General features: G+C 37.8%; 1 protein-coding gene and 1 long non-coding RNA gene across 2 annotated transcripts; one reads left to right on the plus strand and one right to left on the minus strand.

Moving 5' to 3' along the window:
* Window positions 1-333: 333 nt before the first annotated feature.
* On the plus strand, window positions 334-2,006 carry nmd (no mitochondrial derivative). The gene is made up of 2 exons (XM_018004874.2): window positions 334-825; window positions 888-2,006. The coding sequence occupies exons 1-2, from the start codon at window positions 644-646 to the stop codon at window positions 1,834-1,836; spliced, it is 1,131 nt and encodes a 376-aa protein (XP_017860363.1). The 5' UTR covers window positions 334-643; the 3' UTR covers window positions 1,837-2,006.
* Window positions 2,007-7,584: 5,578 nt separating this feature from the next.
* Window positions 7,585-12,950, minus strand: LOC149270062 (uncharacterized). Its single transcript, XR_016268992.1, has 3 exons — window positions 12,049-12,950; window positions 11,619-11,990; window positions 7,585-10,445 (listed from the first exon to the last, which is right to left on the minus strand). It is a non-coding gene; the product is annotated as an uncharacterized LOC149270062 (long non-coding RNA).
* Between the last annotated feature and the right edge of the window lie 253 nt (window positions 12,951-13,203).

Consider the following 13,203-nt stretch of genomic DNA (forward strand, 5'->3'; position numbering starts at 1 on the left):
TTGGTCATTAACTTAAATCTGTAAATTGAATTTATCGCAGGGGGCGCTAATCTGATGACCGAATTTTTGTTACATTTTTTTTGTACATTTTACAAAAAAAAAAAAAAAAAATTATTAAAAATTATTCCATATTGCTAGGAGTAGCCATTGTTTTTTATTTTAAAGAAAAATAGATGTAGTATAATACAAAAAAAAAAATAAATAAAGATGAAGCTCTGATGGTTTAGCTTTTATTCAGCTTAAAGATTGAGTGTAAAGGGGGCGCTAACCTGATGACGCGCAGTGTAATTCTCACTCTTTTTGCAATTCGCAATGCAATCCTGAATCAGCTGACTTCGACAAAGCTGAAAACATTACAGGCAGTCCCCAAAATTTTATAAAAATTGTTTTAAGTCTATTGGAATCTCCTTAATGAGATAAACAAAATTTTGCGGATTCGAGATTAAAAACAAATTAGGTTTATTCCGCACTATCTGTATTTTTACCCATAGTGCATTGGTCAGACATACATACATATATCGATATGTATGCAATAAGCCTGAAACCGATAATAATATTCTTCGTACTTTTATTCTTACATCTCTATCCAGAATTTTGAAGCATTGAAATAATTTTTTTAGTGACAATAAATATATGAGATGAAATGGATCATTTTAATTTTGGAGGCTCAGAACTAAGTCGTGGAAATGTCTTTCAAATGTTTCTACGAATTTCAATAGCTTCAGTAATAACATATTACTCCGTTAAATGGATGATGAACCAATTAGACCCAACCAGTAAAAATAAGAAGAAAGCTAAGTTGCTTGCCGAAGAACAATTAAAAAGGTTTGTTTCAATTTACAATAATAGAAATGCTAAAAAAAAGTTATTGTATATTTTTATTATAGATTAAGCAAAGAAAATAACTTCAACGTTAATGTTCAGACGTTTACTGATTATGAGTTGATGATTGCATCACACCTTATTGTTCCAGCTGACATAACTGTTAAATGGAGCGATATAGCTGGCTTAGATTCAGTTATCCAGGATCTTCGTGAATCCGTTGTGCTACCAGTGAGACACCGTGACTTATTCAAGGAATCGAAACTTTGGCAAGCGCCAAGAGGCGTACTTCTTCATGGACCTCCAGGGTGTGGAAAAACATTGATTGCAAAGGCCACTGCTAAAGAGGCGGGCATGAGGTTTATAAACTTAGATGTGGCCATCTTAACTGACAAATGGTATGGCGAATCACAAAAACTTGCATCAGCAGTATTTTCGTTAGCTGCCAAAATTCAGCCCTGTATTATTTTCGTCGATGAAATTGATTCGTTTCTACGTGCCCGTAATTCTAATGACCATGAGGCTACTGCTATGATGAAAACTCAGTTTATGATGCTATGGGATGGGCTTAGTACAAATCCTAATTCGGCAGTAATTGTAATGGGCGCTACTAATCGCCCACAAGACCTCGATAAAGCTATTCTTCGCCGAATGCCAGCTCAATTTCACATTAGTCTTCCCTCCGAAGTGCAGAGAATCCAAATTCTTAAATTAATATTAGAAACTGAAGAAGTTGATCGTAATGTCGATTTTAACCGCTTGGCTAAACTTACAAATGGATTTTCTGGTTCAGATCTTCGAGAAATGTGCCGAAATGCGTCTGTTTATAGAATGAGGCAGTTCATGCGCGCAAATGATAAACCAGAAAAATCTTCAAATTTAGCAAATTCAAATACTGATAAATCATTAATTTCTATTACAATGGATGATTTGCTTAACTCGCACCTTAAAATGAAAGAGTCGAAAATGCATACTGGCAATTTGTTTTTGGAAAATCGAATTGACTTAGATTGATGTTTTTGTCACGTCGAAAGTGTTAAAATTTATTTTAAATTAAAAAAAAGATATATATATAATATATAATATATATATATATATATATATATATATATATATATATATATATATATATATATATATATATATATGTATATATGTCAATAAATACTGCTTATATTTATTTATTTGGAGACGCCTTCATTCAGTGGTAGCGATATATAGGGAATCGTCGACGTGTAACATTGATTACACTACTAACCATAGAACACATAGACCGGACAAGTAGACTACTTGAAGTAGTGTAAAGATTTTTGCACACTTTCTTTCGAGGGTTAGCACACCAGACAACTTCGTATTCGTTCGGCTTATCACTTTTAGGTTCGGGTTACGAAAATATACGAAGTCACAATCATTTCGCTTCATGCGCTCGATCGAGATGGTCAAATATTGAATAAAAGATCCCTCTATACTTCATGTGCGAAGCTCTTGCTGCTTGTAGCAATTTTAGAGCCCCGAATTTGCATTTGGTAGATTTTTGAACTGCTCACACCCATACATACGTTTGATTGTGTGTACGCAGGGGCTCACAAATGATGGGGTAATCATTGTAGAAGCTTTTGTCTGCCTATGTGCATGGGCGTGTGTGTATGAATGGGACATTAGCATTGGCGTGTGCCACTAACCAGAGAACACATAGACTAGACAACTAGTGGAAAGCTCTTTGCACGCTTTTTTTGAGGCTTTAGCACCCCAGATAGCTTTGGACTCGCTCGGCTCCTTACTTTTAGGTTCGAGCTACGAATGTGTATATGTATGTATACATGTGAGGCTCACATTGTGAGCAGTGTTGCCGAATCAGCTATTTTGTAGCTAGATCTGGCTACTTTGTAAGGCCGATTGCTACACAAATTTTCAAACAGCTATTAGCTACAAATCTGGCTATTTTCAAATATTACATTTAGCTAAAATGTAAGCGAACTTATAGCAAAATTTGCTTTGATACTTTTTAAATGTAAATGATTTAAATGTATTAAGTTTTGTGTAGAATTAATACTACAACTGAAGAATAGGTAAGCTTTCTAAAATGTTATGGAAAATTCATTTCTTATCAGTTTTTATACCCTGAACCCATTGAAAATGGGAAATCAGGGTATAATGGTTTTGTGAAAAAGTATGTAACGGGCAGAAGGAATCATCGCAGACCCCATAAAGTATATATATTCTTGATCAGCACGACGAGCTGAGTCGATATAGCCCTGTCCGTCTGTCCGCTCGTCCATCCGTCCGTCCGTATGAGAGCGTTGATCTCAGAAGTTATAAGGGCTAGAGAGCTGAAATTTGGCATGCACACCCGTGTGTACCATACGCAGTACAAGTTTATCATTTTTTAACTCATCCGATAACTTTTTATCGAGAATGATCGAAAATTTTATTTTGTTATTTATGCTATGAGTATAGCGTTCCACACAACGACCTTAAAAAGGCAAATTATAAAACCGACAATGGTGAAAATGACGAGTTGGTAGTAATAGATGAGATATTATCTAAATTAAATTAATAAAGTTGACTTTTTGTGAAAAAAACAGCACTGTTTTCTTTTTTGCTACTTTTTCAGCTATTTTAGAAGAAAGTTGGCTACTTTTAGCTACTTTCAGCCTTCGGTTTTGCTACTTTTGCTGAAAAAGTTTCGGCAACACTGATTGTGAGCACAAGCTGCAGCTCACGAAAATTGAAATTTCTTCGCAGCAAGAACCCATGTCTTCCCTTCTGTGAAGAGTATACCGAACTTTTCAAACCGTTTGCCATGTGTTTTCGTTATTATTTGTGGGAAGGGTATAAAAGGGTTGGTGCGCATAATGAAAATGTTTTCGCGACGAGCATGCACACACACACTGTCCCTTGCTACATGTACTATGTACTGCATGTGAGCACAAGTAGCGCTCACAAGAATTGAAATTTCTTCGCAACAAGAACCCATGTCTTCCCTTCTGAGTGAAGAGTATACCGAACTTTTCAAACCGTTTGCCATGCGTTTTCGTTATTATTTGTGGGAAGAGTATGAAAGCGTTGGTGCGCATAATGAAAATGTTTTCGCGACGAGCATGCACACATACACTGTCCCTTGCTACATGTACTATGAGCATTTGTATGCCTGTGTGCAAAGCCCTTGCTGGCTATAGCAATTTGAAATCCTAGCATTTGCATTTGGTCGATCTTGTGAAGTGCTCACACTTACATAAATATGTTTGATTGTGTGTACGCAGGGGCCGCGATGCTCACAAATGATGGGGTAATCATTGTAGAAGCAGTTCAGTGCCTTTATATGTATGTGCGTGTGTATATGTTTATAAGTGTATGCATGCGACATGAGCATTGACGTGTGCCTACGACAACTTAGAATTGTGTGAACGATTTTGGGTTTGACCGGAAGAGGCGCGCTTATATTTAAGTAGATGATTTTATTTCAATGATCGTGGGTTTGCCTATCACAATGATTTTTGCTAGAAATGTAGTACCTGATCAATCCCAGTGGCCTAATTGGAATGCGATTTTCGATCCCTTGTACCTGCACATATACAGGTGAAATTTACCTTTTTAATAAGAAGCATATGTATGTACATACATACGTATACTGGCTAAATGGACCCATTTTAAAGAGTGCATCCGTTAGATGTCATAAAAATCATGCAATTAAAAAATACCTTTAAAAGTAATAGGAAGTGCACTTGTTACTTTAGTTAATCATCTACTTAAATATAAGCGCGCCTCTTCCGGTCAAACCCAAAATCGTTCACACAATTCTAAGTTGTCGTAGGCACACGTCAATGCTCATGTCGCATGCATACACATACATATAAACATACACACACGCACATGCATATAAAGGCACTAAAATGCTTCTACAATGATTACCCCATCATTTGTGAGCATCGCGGCCCCTGCGTACACACAATCAAACATATTTCTGTAAGTGTGAGCACTTCACAAGATCGACCAAATTCAAATGCTAGGATTTCAAATTGCTACAGCCAGCAAGGGCGCACACAGGCATACAAATGCTCATAGTACATGTAGCATACTGTAAGTGTGTGTGTCCATGCTCGTCGCGAAAAATTTTCATTATGCGCATCAACGCTTTCATACCCTTCCCACAAATAATAACGAAAACGCATGTCAACCGGTTTGAAAAGTTCGGTATACTCTTCACACAGAAGGGAAAGCATGGGTTCTTGCTGCGAAGAAATTTCAATTCTTGTGAGCGCTACTTGTGCTCACATGCAGTACATAGTACATGTAGCAAGGGACAGTGTGTGTGTGCATGCTCGTCGCGAAAACATTTTCATTATGCGCACCAACCCTTTCTTACCCTTCCCACAAATAATAACGAAAACGCATGTCAACCGGTTTGAAAAGTTCGGTATACTCTTCACACAGAAGGGAAAGCATGGGTTCTTGCTGCGAAGAAATTTCAATTTTCGTGAGCTGCTGCTTGTGCTCACAATGTGAGCCTCACATGTATACATACATATACACATTCGAGAGAGCAGAGAGCATCGAGAGAGAGAGAGAGCAAGGGAAACATTGAGCATAGAGGGATCTTTTGTTCAAAAGTTGACCATCTCGGTCGAGCGCATGAAGCGAAATGATTGTGCGTTCGTATTTTTTCGTAGCTCGAACCTAAAAGTAAGGAGCCGAGCGAGTCCAAAGCTGTCTGGGGTGCTAAAGCCTCAAAAAAAGCGTGCAAAGAGCTTTCCACTAGTTGTCTAGTCTATGTGTTCTCTGGTTAGTGCGTGTGCCTACCACAACTTAGAATTGTGTGAACGATTATGATTTCAAATTGCAGAATGGCGTTTATAATATAAACTTTATATTTAAGTACCTGATTAACTCAAGTGACAAGTGTACTTCCCAATACATTTTATAGGTATTTTTTACTTGCATAATTTTTGTGATATATAAAGGCTGCATCCTTTTAAATTGGTCCATTTAAACAGTATATGTATGAAAGTATGCCGATTATACCCTGAACCCATTTTCAATGACAATCAGGCAGGCAGAAGGCGTGGCAGACCCCACAAAGTATATTATAAAATTTATAATCAAAAGTTCCGCGATTGGTGGATGAACGAATCGGAACTAAACAATTGTATGTGTTGGGATCCCAAGGACTCCGACAAGGCATATTGCAAATATTGCAAGAGCCCGTTAAATTCCAAAATTGACCAGCTTCGCGCGCATGGTCGTACAAAAAAACATGTGCAAAGGGCAGAGCCTTTCGCACAGGTAAATAAAATTCAGTTTAAACCTCTGGCAAGCAATGTAACTTGTAGACAGGAAGCGGCACTTGCACTTTTTTGTGCACAACATTGCGCAATCAACACTGTTGGCCATTTGGACTGACGTCAATAAGCATATGGATTCTGCGGGCAACAAACAATTTGAAAGTTTGTCTTTATTTGCAATAAATTTACTCTCGTTGCCATGGTCGAACGCCGAAGTCGAGCGGATGTGTAGCCAAGTTAATTTGGTCAAAACAACGCTAAGAAAAAGGCTTCAAATTGATACATTAAATTCGATTTTGACAGTTAGGTAAGTTTTTATTTGTTAAGAAATATTTTTGTACATATATATTATAATTATAATATAATTTCTTTTTGTATTCAGGTTCGGATTACGTCGACGTGGCACATGTTGCCAAAATGATCAACTTCCCGATAAATATTTGCGTATGATCGGAACAAATATTTATGAGACGGATGTTGATAACGAAACTTTTGACTGTTTTATATAATTTAAATGAATATATATAAAAAATTATTGAACCTCTTTTGTTTATTTTTTTTGTTAATTGTCCGGTTTTTTTGTCCTTTTTAAAAAATTCTGTCGGTTTTTTGTCTTTTTTTCTGGGCTCAACCGTCCTTTTTTTTTGTGTAGAGGCGCCGGCAACACTGATGAGAACTTTCAAAGTTATACTCATTTAATATTTCTTCAGCAGCAGCCACGTCACTGGATAACTGCCTATGCCTATTATACCCTGACCACACACACACACAGTTCGAGTTGCGTTTTCGTTTAGTGCGGTCGATGTTATTGTGATCCACCTGTTGAGTATCTATTAGACCTTGGTACAAAACCAAGACTTTGTGTTTAATTGTAAGCCTCTAGTACAGAACCAGTGACCGAGCGTCGCAACAATTACTTGAACCAGTTGGACAACGGAGATGAGTATCAAATAGTGAAAGACGAGACTCGTTGCTCTATTTTCAAGTGCTATTTATACCCTGAACCCATTGAAAATGGGAAATCAGGGTATAATGGTTTTGTTGAAATGTATGTAACAGGCAGAAGGAGGCGTGGCAGACCCCACAAAGTATATATATTCTTGATCAGGGTGACGAGCTGAGTTGATTTGGCCCTGTCCGTCTGTCTGTCTGTCCGTCTGTCCGTCTGTCCGTCTGTCCGTCTGTCCGTCTGTCCGTCTGTCCGTATGTTTGAACGCGTCGATTTCCGAAGATATAAGAGCTAGAGACTTCAAATTTTTTGTAAAATGTTCGTAATTACAGCGCGGATATCGAGTTTATCATTAAAATTCGATAACTCATCCCGATCTTTTTTTATCGATGAAAAACCTTATCGAAAACCAGTTATAAAATTATATCTTCTACACCTTTATTGCTAGAGTCTCCAAATTTTGAATGTATGCTTATATGCAATTTATACAATTTCGGTTTTTGTTAAAATTTACCCCCCACCTCTAAATTCACCCCCTCACCCTCACTTTTGTAAAACGCGTATTTCAAATACTAGAGACTTGTGCTTTGGCAATTACATGAATATTCATGTTATAATCATAATCTGAAAGTTTCATGAAGATCGTACGTCCACAAAAAAAGTTATTAAACAATTAAGTTCTCATAGTAAGCGCACACTGCAGCCCATGCGTGTTTATGCGTGGGTGCTTGTGTGTGTATGTGTTTGTGTATGTGTGTGTGTTTCTTGTGTAAGCTGAAAGACGCGAAAAATTATTGAAATAGCTAGCACTCCAAGGGTTCAGGGGATCTCGTAGTCGAGCAGTCTCGACTAGAGCTTTCTTACTTGTTTTCTACTACTTTATTGTATGAACGTAACGGCCGTATATACTATTTTTTAGGTGGTAGGTATGAATTCAAGATTATGATTATGGGTTTTTACTTATTCAATAAACCTAAATAAACATATAAAAGGTTTTATTACGGTCTGAAAAAGGCTATCTTATAACGAATAGCCCAACGTTTATACCTTGCGATAGTGATGGGTTATTTACTAGTTGTCTGGTATTGCAGATAACTATTTTACCTAATATCTTAATTTGCTTAGGATGAGTTATGACGATTGTTGATTGTAGATTGTTGGGTGAACACAAACTCAGACATACTCCCGGCCGTTGAACGATGGTTTAACTATCAGATATGTCGATCCGGAAGGCGTCTTGTCCAATTTCTGGGGCCGATATCCCGTCTTGTGTCCGGGGTGTTGTTGGTCCTGCTTGATTAATCCTTCTGCTGAAATATAGTGCAAGCAAGATCAATGATGCTGCTTGTGCAACATACGACATGATGTCGGAATGATTTATCGGTGAGAACAATTGTGGAAGTTGGATTTCAGGTGCTGGTATCAAATGCATATTTTTAAGGTTATTTGCCTCGAGTAGCTCTCTTGACTTATATAGCGATGGATTTTTGATGAGGTGGTTGTGTGGTTAAATTGCCAAATTGCATATAAGATGAATACATGGTGCTGGTTGATCTGCTATGACCCGTTATGATCATATCTGCGTTGCGGATGTTACATTCTGACTTCATGATGAGGAGTCCAGCATCTCGTAGTCCAATGCTTGAGGTGCCATCAGGACAAACAGCGGAGAGATCCATTGGGGTCCGTGTCGCAAATATCCATTGATTTTTAAAAAACATATTGATCCAACTGAGCGAGTGGTTTGTTGATGAAGTTTTGCAATTATCTGACGTTTTGTTGTTGAACATGAGGAATTCACAGCAATGTTCCATCCTGAACAATTATTGTTTGTGATAACATATGTGCTCACTTGCTTGAAGAGGATGACAATGCCTGAATTCTTCATGTGTAAGGCTCAGAAATTCATCACGATGATCATTAACGGCGATTAGTGGTACGCTTATTGATATTTTTGTGATTCCTCGGGAGGATACCACTGGAATAGGTATCAAGTTGTACAATTCCAATATCTGTATGGATATAAGTGGCAATGTTATTTTGAACACAGCGTGCCTGTTTACAATGGCTCCTTCGGCTTGCAGTACATTTTCATTCGTACTAGGTACTTGTTGTCCTATTTTTAAATGATCCTTCATTTGTTCTAATTGATCTCGAAGTTGGCTTGGCGATAGTAACAATGGACTAATTGTGTTGTGTCGAGCATCCGTCAGTACTTTTATAATTTCTGTTTGCATTCGTTGAAGGTTTGTCAGAGATATATACCAATGAAACAGATTATGTTAGGCCTTCTCTGTAATCATGGCGTTAAGTTGGTCTTCCATGTTATTTAGACGTCTTTCACGTTTTAATACGTTGAATGTGGAATCCACAAAGCAGGTTTGATTTGTTAAGACTGATACCAAATAGTCTTCGTTTTGTTTCACCTTCAAAATCGTTTCGGACATTCCCTTTGCATATGTTGAATCCAAAACCCCGAATAAACTGCTCGCTATGTTTCCAATTATATCTTTTAGGTCTTGCTTATTGTAGAAGCTCATTTTCAGCTAATAATTCGTTCGCCACATGCTTGAAATGCTGATACACGCCCTGGCATGGAACTGTGATACTTAGGTCGGCACATAATTTCATTTCATTCCAATATGGTTCCAGATCGTAATAAGCAATGATGGTCCCATCTGCAACTGCCAGTCGAGCTGATCCGATTCGTTCGTAGTAGATACAAGGCTTAGATTCAAAATATGTAATGTTGATAGATTGCGTCAATATGAGTGGTAGAAACAATATGATGGTAAGTAGCATTGTTGTAAGAGAGGACATCCAGGGTGTTCTGAGCCGTTTTGCCATTAGGTTAGCCGAGGGATCATGTTGTGATATGTCTTCGAGTGGATGTTTGTGTTGCGGCTCATCGATGGCTAGTAGTGGCGCTAATTTGTGTATGGGCCGTTTGAAGGTTCCATGAGCTGTCTTCACATCGACCACTCGTATATGGTTTTCGGGGCCGGTGTATACTCTTTTAATTCCTCCCATAGGCCATTGTCGGCATGGTACGTTGTCCTCTTTGATGAGTACCAACATTCCTTCTGATACGTTTGCCGTTGACCTCGTCCATTTTGTACGTTGCTGAAGTTCGTGGAGGTATCCCTGTGACCATCGAGTCCATAACGTATGCTTAAAATTTTCAATTAACTCTAATCTTTGTCCAAGCGACCTTCCGTCTTCCCTTTCTGCGTCATGGGCTTGTGCTGTTAGCGGTTCTCCAATCAGAAAGTGTCCAGGTTTTAGTGCAGCAAGATCATTTGTATCGGTTGACATAGGAGTTATTGGGCGAGAGTTAAGTATTGCCTCTACCTCAATGACCAGTGCTGCCAACTTTTTACCAGAAAAAAAAGCTGTTTTTAGATGAAAGAAACAGAAAAAAAAGCTGAAAATTTTTACAAAAAAGCCTAAAAAAAAGCGGTTTTTTTGGTTTGATTATTTTCATGTTTTTATACCCTGAACCCATTTTCAATGGGAAATCAGGGTATAATGGTTTTGTTGAAATGTATGTAACAGGGAGAAGGAGGCGTGGCAGACCCCACAAAGTATATATATTCTTGATCAGGGTGACGAGCTGAGTTGATTTGGCCCTGTCCGTCTGTCTGTCCGTCTGTCCGTATGTATGAACGCGTCGATTTCAGAAGATATAAGAGCTAGAGACTTCAAATTTTTTTTTTAAATGTCCGTAATTACAGCGCGCATATCAAGTTTATCATTAAAATTCGATAACTCATCCCGATCTTTTTTTATCGATAAAAAACCTTATCGAAAACCAGTTATAAAATTATATCTTCTACACCTTTATTGCTAGAGTCTCCAAATTTTTAATGTATGCTTACATGCAATTTATACAATTTCGGTTTTTGTTAAAATTTACCCCCCACCCTTAAATTCACCCCCTCACCCTCACTTTTGTAAAAAGCGTATTTCAAATACTAGAGACTTGTGCTTTGGCAATTACATGCATATCCATGTTATAATCATAATCTGAAAGTTTCATGAAGATCGTACGTCCATAAAAAAAGTTATTAAACAATTAGGTTCTCATAGTAAGCGCACACTGCAGCCCATGCGTGTTTATGCGGGGGTGCTTGTGTGTGTATGTGTTTGTGTATGTGTGTGTATGCGTTTGTGTATGTATGCGTGTGTGTGTGTGTCTGTATGCGTGTGTGTGTATGTATGCCTGTGTGTGCGTACGTGCCTGTGTGTGTGTGTGTGTGTGCGTGTTTCTTGTGTAAGCTGAAAAACGCGAAAAATTATTGAAATATCTATTGCTCCAAGGGTTCAGGGGATCTCGTAGTCGAGCAGTCTCGACTAGAGCTTTCTTACTTGTTTAAAATATTTTTTATTTAAGTTACAAGATTTTCAACATGCTATCTAATTCGTCGCGACTAGCATCGCTTTCAGAATCGTACGACCTATTAGTATCTATCATGCGAAGATAATTTGGAGGAACTTTGTATTCATAGCAGCATTTGCACAGTCATAAAAAAGTAATCATCTTTTCACTCTTAATAAAATATTACCTTATGCTAAGAATACTGTTTATTGTGTTTAGGCTCATTGAGTTCCTTAACTTGGACTTTACCAAGTTAAGCTGGCTAAATACGCGTTCCACCTCCGCGTTGGACATTTGCAGGGCAACAGCTGCTAAGTCAAGGAATCTGCGGTTGCCGCCAGAATCCTTGTTATTAGAGACTTCATTCCAAAATTTGGAGCTGTCATTGACGTTTTCCCACTTAACTAGATTAATATCATAGTACTGCCGCTCAATGTCGGCTATTCTGTCTACTTGGAGGTGTTCTAATAATTCTGTGATTCCTTTTTTTTTAGTTGACAGAATTTTGTTAACGGAAAAAACGTCAATGTTTTAAAAAATTTTTAAATTGTCGGGGAGCCTGCAGATAAAATCAAAATTATTTAACGGTCGGTAGAAGAATCAGACAAATTGGTTACCTCTGCTTTAGCTGCTTGATAAGTTCAATCACAAAATAAGAGCAGCGAGCACGAATTTCTTGTTCGATATCGTAGTCTTACAATAACTGCAATAGACCCTTGTGTCGTCCGTGTCATCCCTGCGAAGCCACTCCTTGAATTCTTCGCTCTTTATCCAAGCATCACGGCACTTTTGCTTATATTCCTTTGGCATGGCGAAATTTGTAGCCAAAAAAAAATCCCACTTATTGTGATCACCCTTTGTGTAAAGTAGTGGTGGTGATATTGGCGAATATCGATATAAACGTATGATAAAGCTGCCACTCTTTGACACATTTGGTATATTTTTACCAAACTTCTTCACAGGTTTATCGAAAATGGAAGATTTTAATACCAAACTTTTTCTACAAGTTGCAAACGCGCTGCTACATTTTTTCATTGGTGGCAGTATTAAAAAAAAGCGAAAAAAAGCCTAATTCATTTTTAAACAAGTAAGAAAGCTCTAGTCGAGACTGCTCGACTACGAGATCCCCTGAACCCTTGGAGCAATAGATATTTCAATAATTTTTCGCGTCTTTCAGCTTACACAAGAAACACGCACACACACACATACAGGCACGTACGCACACACAGGCATACATACACACACACGCATACAGACACACACACACACGCATACATACACAAACGCATACACACACACATACACATACACACACACATACACAAACACATACACACACATACACAAACACATACACACACAAGCACCCACGCATAAACACGCATGGGCTGCAGTGTGCGCTTACTATGAGAACCTAATTGTTTAATAACTTTTTTTATGGACGTACGATCTTCATGAAACTTTCAGATTATGATTATAATATATGGATATGCATGTAATTGCCAAAGCACACAAAGTCTCTAGTATTTGAAATACGCTTTTTACAAAAGTGTGGGTCAGGGGGTGAATTTAAGGGTGGGGGGTAAATTTAAACAAAAACCGAAATTGTATAAATTGCATGTAATCAAACATTAAAAATTTGGAGACTCTAGCAATAAAGGTGTAGAAGATATAATTTTATAACTGGTTTTCGATAAGGTTTTTTATCGATAAAAAAAGATCGGGATGAGTTATCGAATTTTAATGATAAACTTGATATGCGCGCTGTAATT

This window comes from Drosophila arizonae, chromosome 3 (genome assembly GCF_054131065.1).
Source record: "Drosophila arizonae isolate 15081-1271.41 chromosome 3, UAZ_ARI_1.0, whole genome shotgun sequence".
NCBI lineage: Eukaryota > Metazoa > Arthropoda > Insecta > Diptera > Drosophilidae > Drosophila > Drosophila arizonae.